The 25,709-nt window shown below is 45.5% G+C and overlaps 1 protein-coding gene and 1 long non-coding RNA gene across 4 annotated transcripts in view; one reads left to right on the forward strand and one right to left on the reverse strand.

Annotated features, from left to right (window-relative positions):
* Positions 1-25,709, reverse strand: part of PLA1A (phospholipase A1 member A) — a 67,875-nt gene that overhangs the window by 21,324 nt on the left and 20,842 nt on the right. For all 3 annotated transcript variants that reach the window (XM_061638624.1, XM_061638642.1, XM_061638633.1), the window contains exons 4-6: positions 18,010-18,118; positions 6,753-6,854; positions 5,115-5,204 (exon numbers count right to left, since the gene is read on the reverse strand). In XM_061638624.1, the coding sequence (XP_061494608.1) occupies positions 5,115-5,204; positions 6,753-6,854; positions 18,010-18,118 (301 nt within the window). The remainder of the gene's footprint in view (positions 1-5,114; positions 5,205-6,752; positions 6,855-18,009; positions 18,119-25,709) is intronic.
* Positions 3,406-7,700, forward strand: LOC133390314 (uncharacterized). Its single transcript, XR_009764376.1, has 2 exons — positions 3,406-3,497; positions 6,530-7,700. It is a non-coding gene; the product is annotated as an uncharacterized LOC133390314 (long non-coding RNA).

Here is a 25,709-nt window from a genome sequence, read left to right on the forward strand (position 1 = left end):
CCTTTGTCCCCTGAACCCTGCAGTATAATGAGCTTTCACACGGTATATATTTTGAAAAATTGTTCATCTGTATACTTATACATTTGAACACCACTAAAAATATTGTAACCAAAATTTGGCATGATGGCTCCTGAAGTCATGAAGCAAGCTTTTGTCTGTTTTTGGATAACCCTGGATGCCATTTTGAAACAAAATTGTGAACTGAACCTTTTAAAAACTGCACTGGACACCACTTAAGATATAATAACCAATGGCACAATGGTTTATGAGGTTGAGGAGCAGGTTTCTGTCTCTGTGTGGATACCATTGGACACAGACTCAGCGTTTCAAAAATACACTGATTTGATCAACTCTTAAGATGCTGTAACCAAAATTGGCAAAATAGTTCCTGAGATCAAGCATCGGGATTTTGTCTAGGGTGGGAAACAATTGGACACCGTTTTGAATCAAGATGACAGATTAATGTTTTTAAAAGTGCACTGATCTGAACCTTTTAAGATGCTGTAACCAAATATGGCACAATGATTCCAGAGATCAAGAAGCAGGTTTTGACGATATTGACTGTTGGATGCCATTTTGAATTGAGATGAAGGATTTTCCAAACTGCACTGATTGCCCGTGAGGGTTGCAGTTGACTTCTTAGAATTTCTAAACATTGCCGAGAACTACCCACTAATGTACTGTTTATTTTGAAAAATTGTTTGTACATTCCAGCATCTTAATTAAATTTAAGATGTGTTTAAAGTGGTTTTTTAAATATGTTTTTAAGATGTTTTGTTTTAATATGTTTTAAAGTATTTTGTTTTTAAGATGTTTTAAAGTGCTTTTAGTATTTTTGTTTGCCGCCCTGGGCTCCTTCTGGGAGGAAAGGTGGGATATAATTTTAATAAACAAATAAATAAATATGATATGATGGTTCCTAAGGTCATGGAGCAGGTTATAGTCTGTTTTTGGATACCCTGGCCACCATTTTGAAACAAAATGGCAGACTGTACCTTTAACAAGCTACAATGTTTTGAACACTGCTTAAGATATAGTAAGCAGATTTGGAAGATGGTCCCTGAGGCTGAAGAGTGGGCTTTTCTATATCTTTAGATACCACTGGGTGTCATTTTTTTAAAAAATGGCAGGCTCAACCTTTTACAAATACATTGATTTGGACAACTCTTAAGCTATTCTAATCAAATTTGGCACGATGGTTCCAGAGGTGAGGAAGCATGTTTCTGTGTAAGTCTGGATACTGTTGGAGGTCCCTTTGAATCAAGATGATGGACTGAACCAGCACTGATTGTCAGTGAGTCTTGCTGCTGGCTTCTTAGAATTCTTAAGCAAAGCAAGGCACTTCCTGCTAGTGGTGAATATATTTTGGGAAGGATTTTTTTCAAGAACTATAAAAAAACTTTTTTTAAAAAACAAGACATCCTCATGGGTACTTTTAAACAGGAAATGGGAAAGGCCAGCCCACTAGTGAAAATAGTAGGGTAGATGCAGGCAAGAGCTGGTTTGATTCTCTGAAAGAGTCACTGTGAAAGGGAGGGTGAAGGAAGAGAGACAATATGTCACTGGGTTCCTATGTAGAAGCTTTGCTATAGATCAGTGGTAGAGCACCATAAGTTTACATTCAATCAGAGCACATATTTTGCATGTAGAGGGTCCCAGGTTCAATTCCTGATATCTCCAGGTAGGGCTGGGAAAGACTCTTGCCTGAAACCATGGAGACTTTCTGCCAGTACAGACAATACTTAGCAAGATGGGTGGGCCAATGGTCTGACTCAGTTGTAGGCATTCCTGTGTTCCTGAAGTGTGTGTACGACAGGAGAATGCATCCATGACCAAGGGATGAACTGGCTTTTTAAATATACGTGACTAGCAAAGTTACCTTAACTTTGACAGCATTTATTGGAATGAGAAAAAATGAAGGGCTTATATAGAGTAGGGTTGCCAGGTCAGAAGCATCCCAAACCCTAAGATTTCAGGGGCAGGCCCTAGTGATGTCACAGGGGTGAGCCCTAGTGATGTCATTAAGCGTGATACATTAAGATCAATCATAGTTGCTTGGAGCATACAATTCAAACAAAAACATTTCCTGATTGGAAATTAAGCTAGAAATCTTAGCTAAAAGATTCTAGAAGCTAAGAGAAAGAAGATTCTCTACCCTGTCTACCCTGTGGGCTGCTATAAACTCACTTTGACCGCCAACCCAATTCCAGTGAGTAATAATTGACAGAGAGAAAACACACATGGTTTAGTCTACCTTCAGAGGCAGCAGCTTGGAAACAACAATTGCAGCCACATTCCAAATATGTGAATTCTCTTTTACTGCTATTGGGCAAGAAACAAACCATCATGCAACCAACAAGGTGCATCATCAGTGGGTTTAAGGGGGTTGAGCTGAGCGCATGGAACCACTTATATGGATGCAAGAGAGTCAGGTTAAAGATAAGTGAAATGCAAATAGAAAAGAAAAACAAAATACAGTGATGATTTCCTAAATGTAATATCATACCAACCACAACAAGATTCCTATGAGTAAGGCAGACAATTCAGCATCCCACAACCAGTCAGGATTCATAACCAAAAATCAAAACTAAAAAAATCCTGGCAGCCAGTCAGCCAAGGTCACAGAAGTCCCCATGCAGCACAACCTGACCCAGGGGCTGCAGTTGATGTAGAATGCTGCAGCACGATTGCTGATGTGAGTGAGATCCTATCAGCACATAATACCTCTACTTTGAAATCTGCATGGAAGAAGGGCACACTTAAAATGTAGAGGAAAAAATCATCTACAACTATTTTTATTGGGACACAGTATGAAGAAATGTTTATATAAGCATGACTATCAAATATGTTTACTATTTACACAACATGTAAAGATATTTATAGCAAAATCCTATGTTTGTTTACTCAGAAGCAAGTCCCATTGTATTCAGTGGGGCTTACTCAAACAGGGAAGTGTGCAGAGAACTGCAACCTCAAGTGATAAGGAACTTGTTCTTTCGATAAGCCTTTTAAGTTGAGACCTTATCTCAGTCTGTGTCTGTGTTGGAATTGCTTTTTAATGTTTTTAAGCAGGAAAAAAAGGGGGGAAAGCACCAAACAAAGGTCATTCAAACAAACTCAAATTAGCGTCGGGGAGACAACACATTGGTCATAAACATAGGTATAACATTTTTTAAAAACTTTGGATAATCTCTCTAAAAAGTGTGGGACCTCTAGGGTTAAATGAAGGTTTGGATTTTTCTGAGTTCAAATAAAATAAGAAACAGGGTTTCTACATGGAAGTTGGTTGACTGTCTGTTACAATTGTACATGCGCGTTATTCACTGTAAGTACTAGCTGGATCAGTAAAATTCCCAAATGCAGTGATTACACAGCTGAGCTAATCTATATACTCAGTATGAACAGGAGCAGCCTTTGAGTTTGATTTATATTCAGTGTGGAGCTTTGGTAAAGAATTTTCATTGCTTTTACAGAGGCAAGGAAATATAACTCTGCAGGTCAGTATAGGGCAACATTTGTTTTTCTGGGGGGAGGAGTTTTTTAAGCTGGTTTGTTATGGCGATTAAAAGGTTTTGTTTTATTTTAGCCATATATTGTGGTTATATAACATATTAGTTCAACATTAGTGAATAGATATGTGTCATTGTGAATCACTGAAAAACTTGTAAATTTTTGAAAAATGATTTATATTGCAGGTGGTCTTCAACAAAATGTTTTTTTTAATGTTATGCCTATGTTTATGACCAATGTGTTGTCTCCACAACACTAATTTGAGTTTGTTTGAATGTTTTTGGTTCCTGAGGAAGGAATATATTCCGAAACGCATTGAGCAACATAATAAACCTATAACTAGCATCAGAGCTTGTCTTTCCTCTTTTTGACCTAATATGTTTTTAAACCTTTTTTTTTAATGGTTTTTAAAGTTTTTTTAAAGATGTTTTAATATATTTTAAAGTCTGTTTTTATGATGTTTTAAAATGTTTTTAGTGCTTTTGTTTGCTGCCCTGGGCTCCTCCTGTGAGGAAGAACAGGATATAAATCAAATAATAAATAAATAAACTTAATTCACCCAACCCAAAATTCAGAATCATGCCACTTTAAGCTGTTTTGCAACTGTTTATACTTGTTTTATCATTATTGGATTTTAAAGGGATTTATTTCTTATTGTGAGCTGCCTTGGTTTCCAATCACCAACCCTACCTCACAGGGTTGTTGAGACTACACACACCCACACCCACACACACCATAATAGTTTATTGTCAAACCAGTTGGTCATTGCAGAACATTTTTTTAAAAAATCAGTATTACTTTCCTACAAAATAAAACTGTGATACCTAAGTAAGCCCTGCCTAATTGCTTAAAAAAATAGGATTGGAGAGGGAGAGAAAGATTTACAACACACACACAATTCTTTGCTAAAAGTCTCATTACTTTACAGCACAATCCTAACCATGTCAACTCAAAAGTAAGTCCTATTGAATTCAGTGAGGTTTACTCCAGGTACGTGGGATTAGTCTTGGAGCTTTACTCCCAGAAAAGTGAATATTGGATTAAAGCTTCATATTGGGAAGGTTTTCAAAACACTGTCCTCTTCAGCAGCCCAGGGTTTGACTCCTGCACACAAGAGAAAAAATCCCTGAAAGCTATATACTTACTCAATTTTTGAGATTTTCAGATAAACAGGAAAAAACAACCATTTTCTGGCATTGCAATGAGGTCTAGGCACTGCCTGGAGGTCAACAAATCACAACCCTGGCTTCACTTGTTGGTTACAAACCTGAAAGAGCAGGGATAGAGCAGCCAGCTACGAGCTGATTTAACAGAAGTTGCGAGGGGGTGGCTGACGTTTTGGTGTGTATCTCATGAACCAGCCCAACTAGAAACTTTTTTTTTTAAATTAAAGTTGAGAGTCTGGAGGTTAAGGTGACTCACACGGAGACCAGAGAGGACCCCCAAAAGCCGGAATATCCAGCCGAAAACCGGACACCTGGTAACCCTAATATAGAGAGTCCTTCTGATATATTCTATTCTATCAAAAACTGACAATGATAAATGGTTAGAAGTGATGAATGGAAGTAAAAAGCAGCTTTAATAATAACCCCAACTACTCTTACCAGATGATATGAAACGTGGACATCCAGGCTGATCTCTGCCTCCATTGACGTAGTAATCAATGTGGCCTACAGGTATCCGGATACCAAAATCTGAAAGAAGGACTGAGTCAGAATTGCGCTTCATTCTCACCTTCAAAATACTCGCGTTGGACTTTCAGAGCAAATTCCCAGTAAGAAGGGCTGATCACAAATAGTGCGTCCATTGCCCTCTAATACAGGCTCCCATCTTATAGATATAAAACCAAAGGCTTGGAGGGGACCCAAAGGTATCATTCAAACCAATCCCTCAATCCTATAACAGGCACAACTGTGAAAAAACAACAAACCACAAATGGGTAGGAGGTTCTTCTTCTTCAAATGCAGCCGCTTAAGATACTGAAAAAATAAATCTATTAACAGCTGTAGTGCCCAGGTTCTCCATGACAACTCTTCCTCAAATACTGTAACACAGGGAGCCCTAAAGGTTTCCCACACACAGACCACTTGAGAGTTGCTAATGTTGCTTGGTGGACTTTCTGCCTGTTGTCGCAATTGCAGTGTGCTGTACTAGATGCTATATGATTTCTAATTGCAGTTTTATTGCTTCTTTCATTTCCTCTGTTGTATTGTATTGCATTGTACTGTTTACAACTTGCATTCCATAGAATTCAAATTGCAATACAATAAAACATAATATAAGGAATAAAAGCCATAAAATGCGATTAAAATAAATATGAATACTTAATACGGACATGCCGTGAAACACCTGTATGAAGCTCATGGACCACAGTATGGGAACCCCCGCTAACATCTAGTAAAGCCGAGTGAGGCCATCAACTGTCTCAATGACTGTACCCTTAACAAGTTCCAATTACAATTTGACTCCAATGAACGTTTGGTCTCTTCAAACAAATACTGTATCACAGCACTGTTAGTGAAAGCCTGTATTCTCCTGTCTCATGCTAACTAAAACCAGGCAGAATCAACAGGGTGTGAATGCAAGAGACCTGCACCATTGTTTGACCCTTAGTGCCTGATATTTAGAGGAACTAAGCCTCTGAGTCTTGATGTTCCATACTACTAGCTAACTAAACAGGGCATTGATAGGCATATATAAAAATGTAATGCAGCTGTTATATATAACAAAACTGATACAATTGTCTCTTTGGTTCCAAATCTTCCTGATCATACTGCAGGACAGATTCTGTCAACATTTTGTGCACAGATATGGAGAGCCTTGGTCGCTTTCCTGTTGCTGCTTCATGTAGTGGTGCCTCTCTCCCTTCAAATTCCTTAAAACTCATATTTTCCATGCGGCTTATTGGGGGCAGGGGTCTGCCTATATTTTGCCTGTGGAACTCTGTTAAGCACAACATATACTGAATGGGCACTTGAAAAATGAACAAGTAAATTTTCTTCTCTGTTCTTCCTGCCAGGAATACCGAGTGGGATAGAGAACATTTACAAAGTGACCACCCTGATTTGAGACCTGGAATCTTCTGCATGTTAAACCAGAGTTGGAATGACACACCACCACAGGGAGCAGGCTATTTTTGCTGCAATCTTCATGAAACTCAGCTCCAGCTCTCAACATTGCAAAAGGAAGGACAAATAAAGGATTAGTAAGCATAACAGTGTTGGAAAATGCAACCAGCTTACTGTCTGCATCTGTGTGAATGGCTTCCACAAAGAGAGCATCCCCAGGATCCAGGCGCTCCTCACGGCTGGCTCTGGTGTACTTGGGCCCTGCGGGATCCAAACCTGGAACACAGTGAAAACAGTGTGGATGTACTACATTACCCACCCTGTCTAGAGGACCCCAAGTGAACCTAAAGAGGTTGGGCCTGGGCTAGGAGTATAAGGTGGTGGCTGTTGGACAAGGGGGTGGAATCTTGTAGCACTTTGCAGATTAGAAATAAAAACGGGACAAACTACATATGATGCAGGAGATCTGTTGATTGATCTCTCAATTCTTTTCCTTTTGCTTGAATTACAACCCTGGTAGATGAGACAATCTGAGGCTCAAAAAACAGCTTAGCCTCCAAGAAATTACAGTCAAAGCATTTCTTACACCAAAATGCTCAGAAATGTCAAGGGACTCTTTAAATACAAATCATAGTCCTAATATCATAAAGACAAATGAGAGATAGCAATAATGATAACAATGGTGACAATAGAGCAAGGGTGGGGAACTCCCAGCCCTAGGGTCAAATATGCCCACAGCCAGATTCCATATCCTCTGGGTTCCCTCCTGCCCATCAGCTGCTCAGCAGGGAGCAGTCAAAAGGTGAAAAAGTTCAGATGTGCAAAGTGTGCAATTGCAGCTCCTTCTTCTGCAACAAGATCTGCTACAAGAAGATCAAAGCAGAGGATAAAATATCTCAGGAGAGGTAGACTCATGTTCCTTGCAAATATGCAAAAAGTACATATCCATGTATTTTGCAATTGCATACATACAATTTTTGGGATGCAATAACATTTTTAAGTTTTAAGGCTTTGAATAGCTGAAAGGCAGGGCTTGCAGTTCAGCTGCACATTATTATTTTCATTCAAATAAATAAACCACTGCTGGGATTATGTGCCTTTTGCACAATCAAAACAAATAAAGGCTGTTGCAGAGTCTCTGTCTCTTTTCATGCAAAGCTCGTAAAAAAAAAAAAGAATGGAAGGTGAAACTTGAGTTACCTATATATGCCTGTTTCCATCGAAAATAACTTTGTGTGATTGTTTATGAATCTGGATAGCTTTCCACTGGGATATTGAGACCCTCATCATGATCAAATGTTCCCCACTCCTGGTGTAGAGAGTATTAGACAAGATTTAATGCTTTTTCTTGCTAATAAAATATCCACGTGGATTTTATTTTGAAGTAAAATCAAATAGATTTAGATAATGATTTAAATGTAATATGGGCACAGCCCTGCAATATATCAGAATGATCTCTAGTAACATGTATCTAAGACCACAGAATCTTGTTTTCCTGGGATTTCGCTTTGGAAAAGGCATATTAAGGGCGGGACAAAGGGGGGGACTTACACCATATCCAAATCCCACTCATTTCATCGACACGCTCCCATAACCCTGCATATGGAAGTACTGGCTACTGCCACTAGTGGTGGTGGCGGCGCTGCTGTGGCAGTGGTCGTGGGTGCAGCGCCACTGCAGTGGTGGGTGGTGATGGAGGAGGAACTGATAGAAAAGGTGTAGTGGTGATTGACACTGTCCATGCAAGCATTTGCTGCTGCTACACCTGAGGAGAGGAGGGAGGCTATTCCTGCTGGGTATGTTTGGGAATATCTGCCATTGAGGTTGCCATTTGCCACCTTACCCACATGGGCTGTGTATCTGTGCTTTCATGCTGGCAATACAGCTTCCTTTTGCACTGATCTGGGTGTCATATTTCTGGGGAGGGGTGTTATATGGGTTAGGGTCTAGGGGTGTTGGGGCACTTGGGGCTGTAGAAGAATGCTGGTGTGTTCACACGAGTTTGTCTACATGGTTGCTCTTGGTCACACTGTATGTGTGTGGGCATTTTGCTGACTGGCTGCCAATATGGTGGATGTGTTATGAGTGCATTGTATGGTGTGTGTGTGGGCTGGACTATATCACCAGTGTTGCTAGGGACGCTGTGGGTGTACATTTGCTTTTTCCTCTGGGAACTAGCTCCTTGTACTAGACTCAGCCCTCCCAACTGTGAATGGAGTTTGGATCCTGTGTAAATTAAGCTGGCATATCTCTAGTGGATATATCTTACACCAGGCTCCCAGAGTTTGGATTGCTCTCACCATCTCTAGTGACCTAATTCCAACAATATCTATCCAATCTAACTATATAATATTTTGCTAAGGGGTCATGCCATCACACAGTGTCATGTGGCAGCACGGCAGCAAAGTGGCAAGTGAGATGAGGGCGTAAGGGAAGAAAGGATGGCGGGTGGGGGGGAGGTGACAGAGTGAGCGGGGCAGCCAGGTGTAGAGTGAGCGAGGCAAGTAGGAAGCTGTGGGCTGGGTAGGCAAGCAAGCAAGGTGAGTGAACAGATGTGGAGTGAGCAGGCAAGCAGCCGGGGGCGGGGGGCGGGGAGTGGCAGTGGCAGCGGCAGCCTGGGTGGGAGGCAGAAAAATGCCCTAGGTTGGAAGGTGGCTTGGCGAGCTGTACGGAGCTGCATGGTGGTGCTAGTTGTCAAGGGGGAAGTGGTGGTGAGGGCCAACCGCAGGGGCAGCAACACAGGCAACGAGCATTGGTGGGCCCATGGCTATCAGTGCACACCAGTGCCTGGAGGCATTGAGGGGAATTGTAAGGGGGGTTGGTGAGGGGAGTGGGGTGCCTTGGGGGCACCTGGGGGTGTTTGCAAGTGGCCAGGGGGACACATTTGAGAGTCTGTGTATGTGCATGTGAGTGTGTTTGTGAGTGCCTGAGGGGTGTGTGTGTGTGTTTGGGGGTGGGATGTTGGCAAGTGAAGTGAGCAGGGGACCAGAGCCCCCTTAGTCTTCTCTTTTTATGATCCACATTTATCTGCTCCTAATTCTTCCATAACATTGCATCTCATACTCCTCAGTGACTTGAAGATGATGTGGAGCGACAGAATTTGATGTGATATCTTGAAACCCGCCTTAAATATCTTCTTGAACATAAGGCTGAATTACTGCATTACAGTTCCTGCAATGCACTCCATGTGGGGCTGCCCTTGGTCCTGGTTCGGAAGTTGCAGCTGGTGCAAAATGCGGCAGCCAGACTGCTGATGGGGGCACATGGCTGAGAACTTATGACATCACTCTTGAAACATCTGCACTGGCTGCCCATCCACCACCAAGCCAGGTTCAAGGTCCTTGTATTAATGTACAAAGTCCAGGGTATCTTAGAGACCTCCTGAACCCTTCTATCCCAGCTCGATCACTGGGATCATCTGCAGGAGTGGCTTTGGTCATCCCGGGGGTGGCAAGGCTCATTTAATATCGACACGAAATTGAGCCTTCAGTGCCATCGGCCCAGTTCTCTGGAATGCCCTGTCAACAGAGATTCACCAGGCACCTTCTGTTTTAACTTTTAAGGCTCTGCTGAAAACCTTTCTGTTCCACCAGGCTTATAAAGGCAATTAAGACGATTAATTTTTTTAATACTTAACCTTTGCTTTTATCCGAACAAAGGAACCACCAACCCACAGTGTCTCCATCTTGCTAGGATTCAGAGTCAGCTTATTGGCCCTCATCCAGCCCACCACCGAGTCTTGACCCAGGCAGCGGTCAAGGGCTTGCACAGCCTCTCCCCATTCAGATTTTACAGAGGAATAGAGCTGGGTATCATCAGCATACTGCTAACACCTTGCCCCAAATCTCCTGATGACTGCTCCCAAGGGCTTCATATAGATGTTAAACAGCATGGGGGACAAGATGGTACCCTGTGGCAACCTACAGCACAACTGCCAGGGGGCTGAAAGACAATCACCCAATGCTATTCTCTGAAAATGACCTTGGGGATAGGATTGGAACCACTGTAAAACAGTGCCACCAATACCCATCTCATCAAGTCGGCCCAGAAGGATACCATGGTCAATGGTATCAAAAGCCACTGAGCGATCAAGTAAGAGGTAGTTAGTTAGTTATTCTTTATTTATATCCCACCATCCTTCCAATACTGGAACTTGCGATGGCTTCCAGATCTTGATAGGTCACACGTTGAACACTGTTCCAGTGTATACTAGAGGTTTGGGTGTGTGTTTTTAACTGAAAGATATCAATATATCTTTCTGGTTAAGAATGAAGAACAACTTAGATGTATTGAGGGAATTCAAGATCCGTGACCGCCTTAGGGAGAGGAGTGTTTGTTTCATCCTCCCCTCTTTTCAGTAATTAGTGGGACTATACTGGAATATTCTTACCTACCCCCCCCCGAGTGACGGTGCTGGGTCACTACTACAGCATTGAGGATATCACAGCTGTGGACGAGGGTGAGGACGGGGTGGCATGAACCTTAGTTGGATGAACCTCTTGGACCAGTCTGTGATCAAGAAGGGGCAGGTAGAAGAGCTTTACTGCCAGATTCTCAGTCTATGTCGCTCCCTCTGTTTCCCCTTGTTCCCTTCGCAGCCGCTGCCGCCGTTTTTTTCTCCTTAGACTACGTCGCTCAACTAACTTACCATCTAGCTTGCCGTTTGATGTTCGTTGTCATCCATTGCGGTGCTGCGGGTCATGGGGAGAGGGTGGCTGTGTGTGCCTCGCCGCTTCCCTGTGCCTTTTTGCGGTTGCTGCTTGTGCGCTTTGCCCACTTCGTTTTTCTGGCTTGCTGGGGGCGCGCTGTGGGGGAGTTTTTAGGAGGAAGGAAGTGCTGCTGTTGCTGCTGTCGTTTGCTGGAGGAGAAAGCTATTGCTGCTGTCCGTGACTGTGCTGCCGCTCTTTCGGAGCTGTTACCATCGTTGTCTTCCCCGGTTGGACTGCTGTAGTTTGGCTGGTGCTGTGCTTTGCAGGACTGGGTCCTGGATGCTAGCCCAGCTGTGACTAACTTTCTCCACCTGCCTGTCGGGAAGGGCGCCACTGCCGCTCGAGGAGGAAGAGGAAGAGCCGCGATGCTGCTAGTTGCTGCTGTTACCTCTGGCTGTTACCATCGCTACCCAATTTTTATCTTTGGAAGGAGAGCTACTAATACTGTTGCGTTAACACGTATTTGCAGCTTTTGTTTTTTGTTTTTTATGAAGATGTGTGGTGGTGTGTGATGAGAGTGAATGTGTTTGTGAAGTGTGTGTGTAAGTCCTAGGTTATATTATGTGCCTGGGTGAGAGGATTCAGAGTCGAGTGGGGAGATTTGAGGGGGCCCCAATTGGCATGGTGACGGGCAGGGGGAGATATGGCGTTGTGAGGAAGACTTGCCAGGTAAGGGGAACTCGGTCCAGGCAGCTAACGGCTATGCCTTGTTCCGGTCTTCCTCACACCCACAGGTCTTTTGGTTGTCCTATCAGCCAGCCCTCAGATCTCCGGATGCTGCTCCTAAATGCCAGATCAGTACACAATAAGATCTCCCTCATCCACGATTTAATTGTGGATGAGGTAGCCGATCTGGCATGTATAACTGAGACCTGGGTGGGTGAGCAGGGAGGAGTTAGTCTCTCCCAGCTGTGTCCACCGGGATATCTGGTTCAGCATCAGGGTAGATCTGAGGGTCGGGGAGGGGTGTGTGGCTGTGGTCTATAGGAGTTCCATCTCCCTCTCTAGGCACCCTGTCCATGTGGTTACTGGTCTGGAGTGTTTGCATTTTATGTTGGGCCAACGAGACAGATTGGGGATTCTGTTGGTGTACCATCCACTCAGCTGCCCAACGGACTCCCTAACTGAGCTGACGGAGGTGGTCTCGGATGTACTGCTGAGATCCCCCAGACTGTTGGTGCTGGGGGATATCAACATTCATGCCGAGGCCACCTTATCTGGGGCGGCTCAGGACTTCATGGTCTCCATGACAACCATGGGGCTGTCACAATACGCTGTTGGCCCAACACATATAGCAGGACATACTCTAGATTTAATTTTTGCCACTGGACAGGGAGATGGTGATCTGAATATAGGGAATTTTACGTCAGTCCCTTTGTCATGGACAGATCACCGCTTGCTGAGGTTTAGACTCACAGCGACTTTTCCCCTCTGCAAGGGTGGGGGATCCATTAAGATGGTCCGCCCCCAGAGACTAATGATTTCTGATGATTTTCAAAAAACTCTGGGGAGTTTTCCGGCTGATAGGCCTGGCGCTCCTGTCGAAGCCCTGGTGGAACTGTGGAATGCAGAAATGACCCGGGCAGTTGACATGATTGCTCCTGCTCGCCCTCTCCTGTGTAGAGCTCATACAGCTCCATGGTATACTTTGGAGCTGAGAGCGATGAAACAGCATAGAAGACGGCTTGAGTGCAGATGGAGGCGAACTCCTGATGGATGCAATCATGCACTGGTAAGTGCCTATACTAATTTGTACTTAGGGGCAGTGAGGGCAGCAAAAAAGCAATATTTTGCTGCCACTATTAAATCATCTGTCTGCTGTCCGGCGGAGCTTTTTAAAATTGTCCGAGGGCTATTGCATTCTGGCCCTACGGAAATGGTGGAGTCATCTGAGGCGCGCTGCAATGAATTTGCTAGGCACTTCCAGGATAAAATCTCTTGCATCCGCCAGGACTTGGACTCCAATGTTATAGCAGCTGAATTGAATGAGGTGTCCAGAGCACAGTCCTGTCCTGATTTCCTGGATGAGTTTCAGTTGGTACAGCTTGAGGACGTTGACAAGGTGCTTGGACTGGTGCGTGCAACCACTTCTAGGTTGGATCCTTGCCCTTCTTGGCTAATAAAAGCTAGCCGGACTGGAACAGCCGGCTGGGCCAGGGAAGTGATTAATGCCTCATTGAGAGAGGGAGTGGTCCCTGACCACCTGAAAGAGGCGGCAGTAAGACCACTTCTGAAGAAACTGTCCCTGGACCCAGAAGATTTTAACAATTATAGGCCGGTAGCTAATGTCCCATTCCTGGGCAAGGTCCTGGAACGAGTGGTTGCCAGCCAGCTCCAGACACTCTTGGATGAAACTGATTATCTGGATCCATTCCAGTCAGGCTTTAGTCCCGGTTTTGGCATGGAGACGGCCTTGGTTGCCCTGTATGATGACCTTTGTCGGGAGACAGACAGGGGGAGTGTGACCCTGCTGATCCTCCTTGATCTCTCAGCGGCTTTTGATACCATCGACCATGGTATCCTTCTGGGACGACTCACTGATCTAGGAGTAGGCGGTACTGCTTGGCAGTGGTTCTGCTCCTACTTGGCGGGCCGTCTCCAGAGGGTAGTGCTTGGGGAGCATTGCTCGGCACCCTGGGACCTCCAGTATGGAGTTCCGCAGGGGTCAGTTCTGTCCCCCATGCTCTTTAATATCTATATGAAGCCGCTGGGTGCGGTCATCAGGAGCTTTGGAGTGCGTTGCCATCAGTATGCTGCTGACACGCAGCTCTATTTCTCCTTTTCATCTTTTTCAGGTGAGTCTGTCGACGTGCTGAACCGATGCCTGGCTGCAACACTGGACTGGATGAGAGCTAACAAACTGAGGCTTAATCCAGACAAGACTGAGATGCTGCTGGTGGGTGGTTCTCCTGACCGGATGGTGGATGTTCGACCTGTTCTGGATGGGGTTGCACTCCCCCTGAAAGAGCAGGACCGTAGCTTGGGAGTCCTTTTAGAACCATCTCTATCACTTGAGGCTCAGGTAGCCTCGGTGGCACAGAGTGCTTTTTACCAACTTCGGCTGGTGGCTCAGCTACACCCCTATCTGGACAGAGAGAACCTCGCTTCAGTAGTTTATGCCCTGGTAACCTCTAAATTAGATTACTGCAATGCGCTCTACGTGGGGCTGCCTTTGAAGACGGTTCGGAAACTGCAGCTTGTGCAGAATGCAGCGGCCAGATTGTTAACGGGGACCAGACGGTCCGAACATATAACACCAGTTCTGGTCCGCTTGCATTGGCTGCCTATATGTTTCCGGGCCCAGTTCAAAGTGCTGGTTCTAACCTACAAAGCCTTACACAGCACAGGACCACACTACCTGATGGAACGCCTCCCCCGATATGAACCTACCCGTACACTACGCTCAACATTGAAGTCCCTCCTCCGAGTGCCTACTCATAGGGAAGCTCAGAGGGTGGCAACGAGAAAAAGGGATTTTTCAGTGGTGGCCCCCGATTTGTGGAACAATCTCCCTGAGGAGATATGCCTGGCGCCAACACTGCTATCTTTCCGGCGCCAGGTTAAAACTTTCCTCTTCGCCCAGGAATTTTAATATGTTTTCGTATGTGTTGGAACTGTTTTACCTTTTTAAAAATTTTTAAAACTTTTAATGTGTTTTAAATTGTTAATATGTGTTTATTGTATTTTGATGTTGGTCTTGTGAACCGCCCAGAGAGCTTCGGCTATGGGGCGGTATATAAGTTAAATAAATAAATAATAAAAGCACATATAATTAAAACATACAGAATCTACATTAAAATGAAATTAAACTACATCCAATATTAAAACCAATCATATTGCTAGATAAAAAGGAATCAAAACCAATTTAAAAATAGTAAAATTTGGTATTAGTAGTGCAGTTCCCAGCAGTCCCAAATTTAGCAACCGTCAGCAGCAAAAGCTTGTTGGAATAGGAAAGTCTTTGCTTGACGCCGGAAGGACTGCAGGGAGGGGGTCATTCTTATATCCCTAGGAAGAGCATTCCACAGCCTAGGGGCCACCACTGAGAAGGCCCTATCCCGCATCCCCACCAATCATACTTGAGAGGAGGTGGGTACTGAGAGAAGGGCCTCTCCTGAAGATCTTAGGGCCCGGGCAGGTTCGTACAGGGAGATACGGTCTGATAAATAGCCTGGACCTAAGCCATATAGGGCTTTATAGGTCATCACCAGCACTTTGAATTGTGTTCGGAAACAGACTGGCAGCCAGTGGAGCTTTTTTAACAGGGGGGTAGTATAGTCCCTGTAACCCTGTAACAGGGTTGCACTCCCCCTGTCCTTCTCCCGATAAAGGTCATCCATCAGGGCGACCTAGGCCGATTCAGTCCCATAATCAGGCCTGAACCCAGACTGGGATGGGTCAAGATAATCTGTTTCATCCAAGAGTACTTGCAATTGCTGTGCCACAACCCTCTCAATCACCTTCCCTAAGAAGGGGGTATTTGCAACCGGTCAGTAATTGTCACAACCCAATGGGTCCAAGGTGGGCTTTTTCAGGAGCAGTCGGATCACTGTCTCTTTCAGGGTGGCTGGAACCACTCCCTTCCACAACAATGCGCTGACCACACCCTGGATCCACTTGGCCAAACTCCCTCAGCAAGCTTTAATAAGCCAAGAAGGGCAAGAGTTGAGAGGGCATGTTGCTGGCTGCATCATCACAAGCACCTTCTCTACGTCATCAGGCCACATCAATTGAAACCAATCCCAAGAAACTGCAACAGACATAGCACTGGCCATCTCACTGGGGACTACAGTAGAAGTGGCTGGGGCATCAAGATTGCTACAGAGGCAAGCAACTTTACACTCAAAGTGCCTTGCAAAAAATGCACAGTGGACCTCCAAAGGGTCTAAAACTCCATTTCCTGGAGCTGATGTCAACAGACCCCTGACAATATGGAAAGCTCCACTGGACAGCTACTTGAGGATGTGATGGAGGCAGAGAAGTGGGCCTTCTTCGCCACCCTCACTGCCACACAGTAGACCCAGTTATGATGTTTTACTCATGCCCGATCAGCCTCACGGCATGTCTTTCGCCACTTGCGCTCTAGCCATCATCCAGCCTGTTTCATTGCCCTTAGCTCACTGGTGTACCAAGCTGCAAACTGGGCTCCACAATGCTGGAGAGGGCGCTTGAGGGCAACCGTGTCAAGAACCCAATGCTCCTCGCTGTTCCACAGCATGACAAGGGCTTCAACAGGGTCACCTACTCTATCTACTGGGAACTCCCCAAGGGCATTCAGGAATCCAGTGGATTCCATTAGTCTCTGGGGGCGGACCATCTTAATCTGTCCACCACCCCTGCACAGGAGGATCAGAACCATAAGTCTAAACTTCACCAGGAAGGGGTCTGACTGTGACAATGGGGTGACATTCAGCCCCCCTATCTCCAGACCACCGTTTCCTCCATCTGGAGCAAATACCAAGTCAAGGGTGTGCCTTGCCCTATGCATCAGGCCAGTTAAAACTTGAGACAGCCTTGTGATGAAATTGTAGCATGGTTCAGAATGGTTTAATGTAACATGGCTCTGCTGCAGGGAATTGTGGGGATTTCATCTTGTGCAGAGATGGGCCTCTGAGTGAAAACTCCAAGTTTCGTTTCTGAGCTTCAGCTAAACTCGGGAGCTCACTGTCTTTACCAAAGCAGTTCAGCTCATGAAGAATCAGAACACAGGGACAGACCACAGATGAAAGGGCACTGTAGCTGTAGGCAAAGTCAAATTTCTGAGTCTGGTATTCCTGGGGATCTCTCAAAAAAGGGTGAGACAATTCATCAGATTAAACTTCATTCATGTAAGGTAACATACTCTCAGTTGGAGGAGGAGTGACAGGGAAGTTCATTGCCTTTCGCTTCCCTTGTCCTGGACCTCACATCCTCTCCACCAATAAGGGGAGGGGGAATCGGCTGGTCCTATGTACCTCCCCCCACAAATGCCCCACCAAGAAATGTGGCTGCCCCACCTAACAAGAAAGACTGGCTACAAGGCTTTCTGCTGAAGGGAAAGAAATATAAGGTACCAGTAGGGGTTTCCCCCCACCCTCGTCATAAACGGCTTTAGTTCTGAGTCTGTGATGTAGCTAACAATAAGGGATCTCACATTTAACTGTAAAGAATTTAACAAAAATGGCTTTAAAATGGTTTTTGATTTTGCAGTTTGTTTCATTTTCCCCCTTTCCCTGTTTTAAAAAACGAATAGAACAAAAATTATGTCACTTAATATGAAGGGATTAAATGCTTGGAATAAACATAAAAGATACACTAGATTGTTAAGAGCATGATTATTTAGACTTGAGTGCTAAGAAAAAGCAATTTATTCCAGAAACGATGGAGTTTAGACAGTTTGCTGTTACAAAAACATCTGCAAAAAAAAATGCCAGTCTGGAGGGGGGCCCAGTTTGCATCTCCATCTTGAAACTGAGTCTAGATGCAGATTTGCCACCTTGGGCTATAAAAATAAATCTCACAGTTACAACATCCAATCTTTGCCCTTTTAAAAAAAATTTCCTTGTACCACTGCCTCCTACTTTGTGTAACATCTTGCTTGATGAAGAATTCGGGAGAACTTGAAATCATGGTCACTATTGGGTGACATTTTGATCGGTTATAATACAAGTATTGCCCAACTGTGGATTTGTGATTTTTCCTCTTATGGGCCAACACAGCTGGCTGGTTTTTATTTTCCTTACCAGTAATCCTTCCCAGTTGGCCTTCATAGAAATGGCCCACGAGACCACCAACATGGGCTCCAAGGCTCACCCCAATAAGGTGGATAGATGTCTGTGGCACTCCCATGGTCTGAAAGTTCAGATAAACAGGATTAATGCAATTTCATCATTTTCTTCCTAAAGCCTTCCACATGCATGTTATTGTTTGTTCAGGAAACGTTATCTAATGGCCGGTCTCCCAGCAAACTGCTATTGAAGATAAGCAGAGATTACACTTCATTTCATGCTTTCTTACCTACTTCCATGTCCTTTACACGACAGGTTCTTTTAGATGACCTATTTATTAAGCGTTCATCCTGATTTGCTTGCAAAAACCTTACATGGAGGTTAGATTATATCCTCTCTTCACTGAGATTCATTGTGATTTGTTTGCAGGAAAGTTATACAACAATGAGCACTCATCCTGTATTCATCTTTATTTGCTTGTGAGGTCTTTATATATCTTCCAGTTAATCATCCTTTCATTCCACACTTCTCAGAGCGTTTCCCTGTCACGTTTCAAATCACAAAAGACTGTTTCTTTCTTAAAAAGAAGATTTGTTACGCTAAAGTAAGTACGGGGAAGAAATTTGACTCAGTCTGCATTTAAAGTAAAATTTATCAAATCTACACTTTCTGAAACATGAGGACCGAAACGCAGCCATCCTTCCGAATGTGCACTTAACCAAATTTTGCGATGCGGTTATCCAAGCAATGTTTACAGAAATGCATATATTAAAGGAACATGTGCTTAAAAATGAGCGTATTAGTGAAAATAACGTACAAAATACACTATAAGGAGAGATTGCTTGCAAAAATATGTGCATTCCTCAAAACTGCAGACGAAAATGTGTTTATTAGGAGAAATTCACACGAAAATGCCGAAGAATTTTCATGATTTTTTTAAAATCACAAATTGCTGTAGAAATGTGGAGAACTGAATTTAAGATTGGAAAAATGAGAACCTGGGAGAACCAAAACTGACAGATCGTTCCATCCCTACACTAGAATGACAGAGTCTTTTAATCAACTTTAATTGTGCAAACCTGTATTTCCTGGTATGCACTTAAATCTCTCGCACAAAATGCTGACAGTCTGGAGCCGCCCCAGATTATTCTACTCAAGTGGGAGACAAGGCAAATAGGAAGGCTGCTCTAAAACTAACCATGTGGAAATCCTGATTATTCCCCACCAATTATTTCCCATTAGCCTTGATCGCTAATGGTCTGAATGTATACAAACTTGGGATCGGTAAGATGCAATGTGAAAATGTTAGACAATGGGACCATGCCATCCAGGCCATATTTTTAGGCAATACACAACAAACGAGTCTGCTAATGAGCATGTAAGTTTGGTAGTAGCCTAGACGTTTTCAAACTGTGGCTGGGGACAACAAGTGCACCTTAAACCACTTTCAGAAGAGCCTCAGTGGTACAGCCCATCCCCAATACATGCAAACCTTTTGGTTGGACAGACACTAGCAGCAGTTCCCCACATGTACAGTGCATAGGAACACATGGGAGCATGAGTTGGCTAGAGAGTGAGGTGAGAGTGAGGCTGTAGCATGCAAAGCTGAAAGGGAGGAAAGAAAGAGAAGAGCAAGGGAAGAAGAAAGAACAAAGAGGTGAAAGGGAAAGACACACTGAAGGAGAGAAAAAGGAGCCCCTAGAAGAAATGTCTGCCCCCTCCTCTCTCTCTCTCTCTCTCTCTCTCTCTCTCTCTCTCTCTCTCTCTCTCTCTCTCTCTCTCTCTCTCTCACACACACACACACACACACACACACACACACACACACACACACACACACACACACACACACACACACACACACACACACACACACACACACACACACACACACACACACACACACACACACACACACACACACACACACACACACACACACACACACACACACACACACACACACACACACACACACACACACACACACACACACACACACACACACACACACACACACACACACACACACACACACCCCCCAATCCTTCTTCCTTTCTGGCTGCTCTCCTGCTGATCCAGGAAGTCTCTCCTCCCTCCTGGATAGGGAAAGGGCCAGAAGAAAGTTAGAGAGAGAAAAAGTTAATATAGAATAGACAGAGAATAGAGAAGAAATTGTTATAGGAGGAATAAACGAATGTGAAAGGAGTAAGGAGCACGGATGAAGGAAACTGGCAGTTTTGGGGGTGGAATAGGGTACAGATTTAGTGTGAAAGAGAAGAAATGACAGGAGATGAGTAAAACTATTTTGAGAAGAATGCAGAGGGAAAGAAAATATAAAATAAAATGCCTTCTTCACTTGGAGCTTCTGGATCAGCAGATTCTGCCTAAACAGGGAGCCTGAGTCGCTGTCAGGCCCAGGATGTGACTCAGGAACCAGACCAACGATTGTAGTTAATTCGTGTTTTATTAGGGTAATGTCCAAACAAAGACTGCGTTTTCTCATGAATCAATACAGGGATACAGGTCCTGCGGCATTGGGAGAAAGTTGACAGAGCAAGGGACTTCTTCCCGCCTGTTCTTTAAGAAGGGGCCAAACGGGCGTGCAATCTTTCGCTCCTCCTTAACTGCCCCTCAGGTACTGCCCACATTCCCCCCCTTCTCTCCTGTCTTTTCAGCTGTCTGCGTGTGCGCGGTGAGGGGGGAAGCATCACCCCCTCCTCTTCTGAAGTTTCCGATTCCAGGATGGGGGATAGGGGAGGGGCTGATGGTAAACTGCCTCCCTGCTTTTCGGCTGTGAGCAGCCCTCCCTCTTCCCCCTCTTGCTCTGAGCCTGAAAGAGGGGGAGGCGTGAGAATGTCCAGGGAGGGCTCAGGCTCCCCGTTGCTAAGCGACCTTATCACTGGCAGTTCCTCTGTTTCATCTTCGCTCCAAAGGGGGGAAGTTCCTCCCCCTTCCCTCTGCCATCCATCCGAATACTCTTCTCCCAACTCTCCGGGATCCAGCTCCCCGGGATTGGGACCCCAGCTCTGCCTTCCGACACCATCCCCCCTCCCAGGCTGTGCCCCCCTCCCCTTGTCTGGCTTGGGATGGTGGGGAAAACGTTGATGGAAAAGTTTTACCAATTCTGGAGCATGTACATCAGCTGCATCTTCCCATGATCTGTCAGCCACCCCATAGCCTTTCCAGTGAATCAAGTACTGCAGCTTGTGGCGTCTGATCCTGGAATCTAAGATCTCCTCAACTTCAAACTCAAGCTGCTCATTTCCCAGGAATGGAGCTCCGGGAGGTTCCTCCGGCCGTAACTCACTGGGAGGGGCGGCTTTCGTTAAGAGGGATCGATGGAACACAGGATGTATTTTAAACGTGTCAGGCAGCTTCAGTCGGTACGCCACGGGATTGATTTGAGTTTCTATTTCGAAAGGACCCACCCTCTTGTCTTGTAATTTTCTACATTTTCCCAGCATCTGGAGGAAGCGGGTGGACAGCCATACCTGGTCTCCCAGTTGAAGGGGGGGCCCTCCTTCCTGTGCAGATCAGCAACTCGCTTGTACTCCGTTTTGGCTTCGTTTAACTGCTGTTTCAGTGTCTGTTGCGCCGCTTGCAATTCCTTAAGGAAGTTCTCAGCTGCCGGTACCAGCATTCCTTCTGAGCTGCTTGGAAAGACTTTAGGATGGAATCCATAATTAGCGAAGAACGGGATTTGTTGAGTGCTGGAGTGCAGAGAATTGTTGTAGGCGAACTCTGCAAAATGCAAATATGATACCTAGTCAGTCTGTTGATAGGACACATAACTTCGTAAATATCTTTCCAAAACGGCGTTCAAGCGTTCCGTCTGCCCATCTGTCTGGGGGTGATGGGCGGAGGAGAGTTTTAATTCCGTCTGCAACTGTTTCCACATTGCTCTCCAAAATTTGGCTGTGAACTGAGTTCCTCGGTCTGAGACTACGCTGTTTGGCAATCCATGCAGCCGGTAGACTTCTTTTATGAATAACTTGGCCGTTTCTTTAGCCTCTAAGGCCCCTGCACAAGGAAGAAAGTGTGCCATTTTGGTAAGTAGATCCACCACTACTAAGATGGCTGTCATTCCTTGGGACTTGGGTAGATCAGTTATAAAATCCATGGAGAGGTCCTTCCAGGGTTCGTGTGGGACAGGCAATGGTTGTAACAGTCCTGCTGGTGTCCCTGTTTGTGTTTTTGTCCGCAGACAGACAGAGCAGGACTTTACATAACTCTCAATATCCCGACGCATTTTAGGCCACCAGAAGTCCTTGGCCACGTTCTGAATGGTCTTGTAAATCCCAAAGTGTCCCGCTGTGATGGAATCATGACACTGGCGTAGGATTCTGAGCCTTAATTCCCCTTCTGGCACATATCTGGCGGTTTTGAACCATAACAGTCCATTTCTCCAGTGAAAGGTTACTTCTGAGTCTTGACCTTGTCCCGTCTCCTGCTGATATTTTAGCATGTCTGCATCTTCTTGTTGTGCCTTTTTGAGTTCCTCTTCCCATGAAGGCTGGCATACTCCCAACGTTAATTTCTCTGGCGGGATTACGTACTGAGGCTGGTCCTCGGATTCACTTTCTTTGTATTGTGGCTGTCTGGATAAGGCAACTGCTCTCTGGTTTTTGGCTTGGGCATGGTAAGTAATCTGGAAGTTAAACCTAGTGAAGAACTGGGACCATCTTATCTGTCTCTGGTTCAGCTTTCTGGCTGTTTGGAGGCTTTCAAGATTCTTGTGGTCGGAGCGCACTTCAATTCGATGAGAGGCCCCCTCTAGGTATTGTCTCCAGTTTTCAAAAGAGTCCTTGATGGCCAGCAGCTCCTTCTCCCAAACTGTGTAGTTCTTCTCTGCAGGCTTTAACTTCCGAGAGAAGTACGCACAGGGGTGCAGCTCCTTCCCTTCTTGGTCTAATTGTAGCAGGACCCCCCCGATGGCAAAATCTGAAGCATCTGCTTCCACTACGAAAGGGTGGTTCGGATCAGCAAAGTGCAGAATGGGCTCAGTAGCAAACCTTCTCTTCAGCTCCTCAAAGGCCTCGGTGGCGTTCTCTGTCCATTGAAACTTCTTCTTCCCCCTTAAACAGTCAGTCAGAGGAGCTGTTAATTTGGAAAACCCTGGAATGAACTTTCTGTAATAATTAGCAAACCCCAAAAACCATTGTACATCCTTTTTGGTGACAGGTTGGCCCCAGTCCAATATGCAGCTTACTTTCCCTGGGTCCATCTCCACGCCTTCCGCTGAGATTCAATATCCAAGGAAGTCTAGAGACTTGAGGTCAAATCCACATTTCTCTAATTTAGCATACAGGTGATTTTCTCTCAGTCTCTTCAACACCGTCTTCACATGCTGGTCGTGGTCTTCCTGGTTCTTTGAGAACACCAGGATATCATCTAAGTAACAGATTACATACGTGTCCAACAAGTCTCTAAACACGTCGTTCTTGAATTTTTGAAAAATTCCTGGACTTCCACAAAGCCCAAACGGCATGACCAGGTATTCATACTGTCCGTAAGCGGTCAAGAATCCTGTTTTCCATTCATCTCCCTCCTTCATTCTGATCAGATTGTACGCTCCTCTCAAATCCAACTTCGTGAAGATTTTTGCAGAGCGCAGTCGGTCCAACAACTCTGAGATCAGGGGCAGCGGGTAGCTGTTGGGGATGGTGATCTGGTTCAATGCGCGATAGTCGTTACAGGGTCTGAGTTCCCCCCCTTCTTTTTCACAAACAATAGTGGTGCTCCAGCAGGGGATTGTGAGGGGCGTATGAATCCTCGCCTCAGGTTTTTATCCAGGAATTCCTTCAGGGCCTCCCTCTCATTCTCTGTGAGAGAGTAGATTCTCCCTGATGGGATGCTGGCTCCTGGCACTAGATCAATCGCACAGTCGTAAGGGCGGTGGGGGGGGTAAAGTCTCTGCCTCTTTTTCATCAAACACATCTTTGAATTCTTCATACTTTGGCGGCAGGGTCACTTGCTCGATCTCTTGCACTGCCCCCACTAAGGTGTTCTTGATTTCTTCAGGTTGACAGTTCTCCTGGCAATACTGTGAGGTGAACCACACCACCGCCTCCTTCCAACTTATTTTGGGTTCATGCTTTGCTAGCCAGGGCATTCCCAGAATCACCTCAAAGTTCGAGAGATCTGACACGTATAGCGAAATGAACTCTTCGTGCCCAGGGATTTGAAGTTTCACTTCCTCCGTGGCTTGTGTCACCCCTCCTGACTTCAGGGGTCTCCCATCGATAGTCTCCACAGCTAGGGGAGCGTCCAGTTTCCACCGGGAAATTCCATGACGCTTGACTAACTTTGCATCAATAAAATTTGTGGAGGCTCCACTGTCAATTAAGGCAGTGGAATCAAACACCACTCCTCTGGAAGTTGTAATCCGAATAGGCAAGACCAACACCCCCTTTGAGGGAGGTTGGATCGTTGGGGGGCCTTTATACAATGCTGCCCCCAGTCCACCGGCCTGCACGTGGACTGGGTGTTCTAGTTTCCCGACGGCTCGGCTTTCCCCCCTTTCAGTCCACAGTCTCTGGCCACATGGCCCGGCTTTGAACAATAAAAGCATAAACGTTCCCGGCGTCGTCTTTCCTTTTCTTCTTCCGACAGTCTTGGCCTAGCCCCTCCCTGTCCCTCAGTTGCATTACCTGCCATCCCTGTAGTGGGAAGGGTCTTGTTGCGGGATGCCGAGGCTGAGTATCTCGGGACCTCCTGCTTCCTTTCCAGGCACCTTCCTTCCATCCGGTGATCTATCTGTAGGCATAGCTGGATGAGCCCTGGTAGGTCAGCAGGGGGGGGGAGGTCCTGGCCAACTCATCCAGGATTTCAGCATTTAATCCACTCCGGTACATAAACATCAGGGCGGCGTCATTGTAACCAGTTTCCTGGGACAGAATTTTAAAAGCGTTAGTGTACTCGGAAACAGTCCCTTTAGCTTGCTTCAGAGCGCCTAGTTGCCGCGCTACTGTTTCAGCCCTTTGCGGGTCTTGAAACATCTCGGTCATCTCCTGTATAAATCCTCTGTACCTTCCTAAGACAGTATCCTTTCTCACGAGATACGGAGTCACCCATTTTGCAGCTTCTCCCTCCAGGAGGCTAATCACGAAAGCTACTTTAGCCCCATCGTCTGGAAATTCCATGTGCCTGACATCCAGATATAACTCACATTGTACCACGAAGGTTGCCAACTGATCACTTTGTCCCGCATATTTTGGGGGCAATCCAATGGGAACCTTTACTACGGCAGCTGGAGGGGCTGTTCGCATCTGGTCTATCGTGGCCTTCAAGGTTTGATTATCCGTCTTCAGCGCCTTGACTGCTGCTAGCAGGGCTTGAACATCCGTCTGCAAATCAGCTACCTTAGTCCTCAGGAGTTCCACTTCTTCCGTCTCAGAAGTGGGGTTCGTCCCCCCCGCTGCTCCCTTTGACATCTTGTCCCAGTCAAGTGAAGAGAGCGTTGAGGGTAATTTAGGTGGCTCTGTCAAGCTGTCAGGCCCAGGATGTGACTCAGGAACCAGACCAACGATTGTAGTTAATTCGTGTTTTATTCGGGTAATGTCCAAACAAAGACTGCGTTTTCTCATGAATCAATACAGGGATACAGGTCCTGCGGCATTGGGAGAAAGTTGACAGAGCAAGGGACTTCTTCCCGCCTGTTCTTTAAGAAGGGGCCAAACGGGCGTGCAATCTTTCGCTCCTCCTTAACTGCC

Source organism: Rhineura floridana, chromosome 1, assembly GCF_030035675.1.
Source record: "Rhineura floridana isolate rRhiFlo1 chromosome 1, rRhiFlo1.hap2, whole genome shotgun sequence".
Taxonomy (NCBI): domain Eukaryota; kingdom Metazoa; phylum Chordata; class Lepidosauria; order Squamata; family Rhineuridae; genus Rhineura; species Rhineura floridana.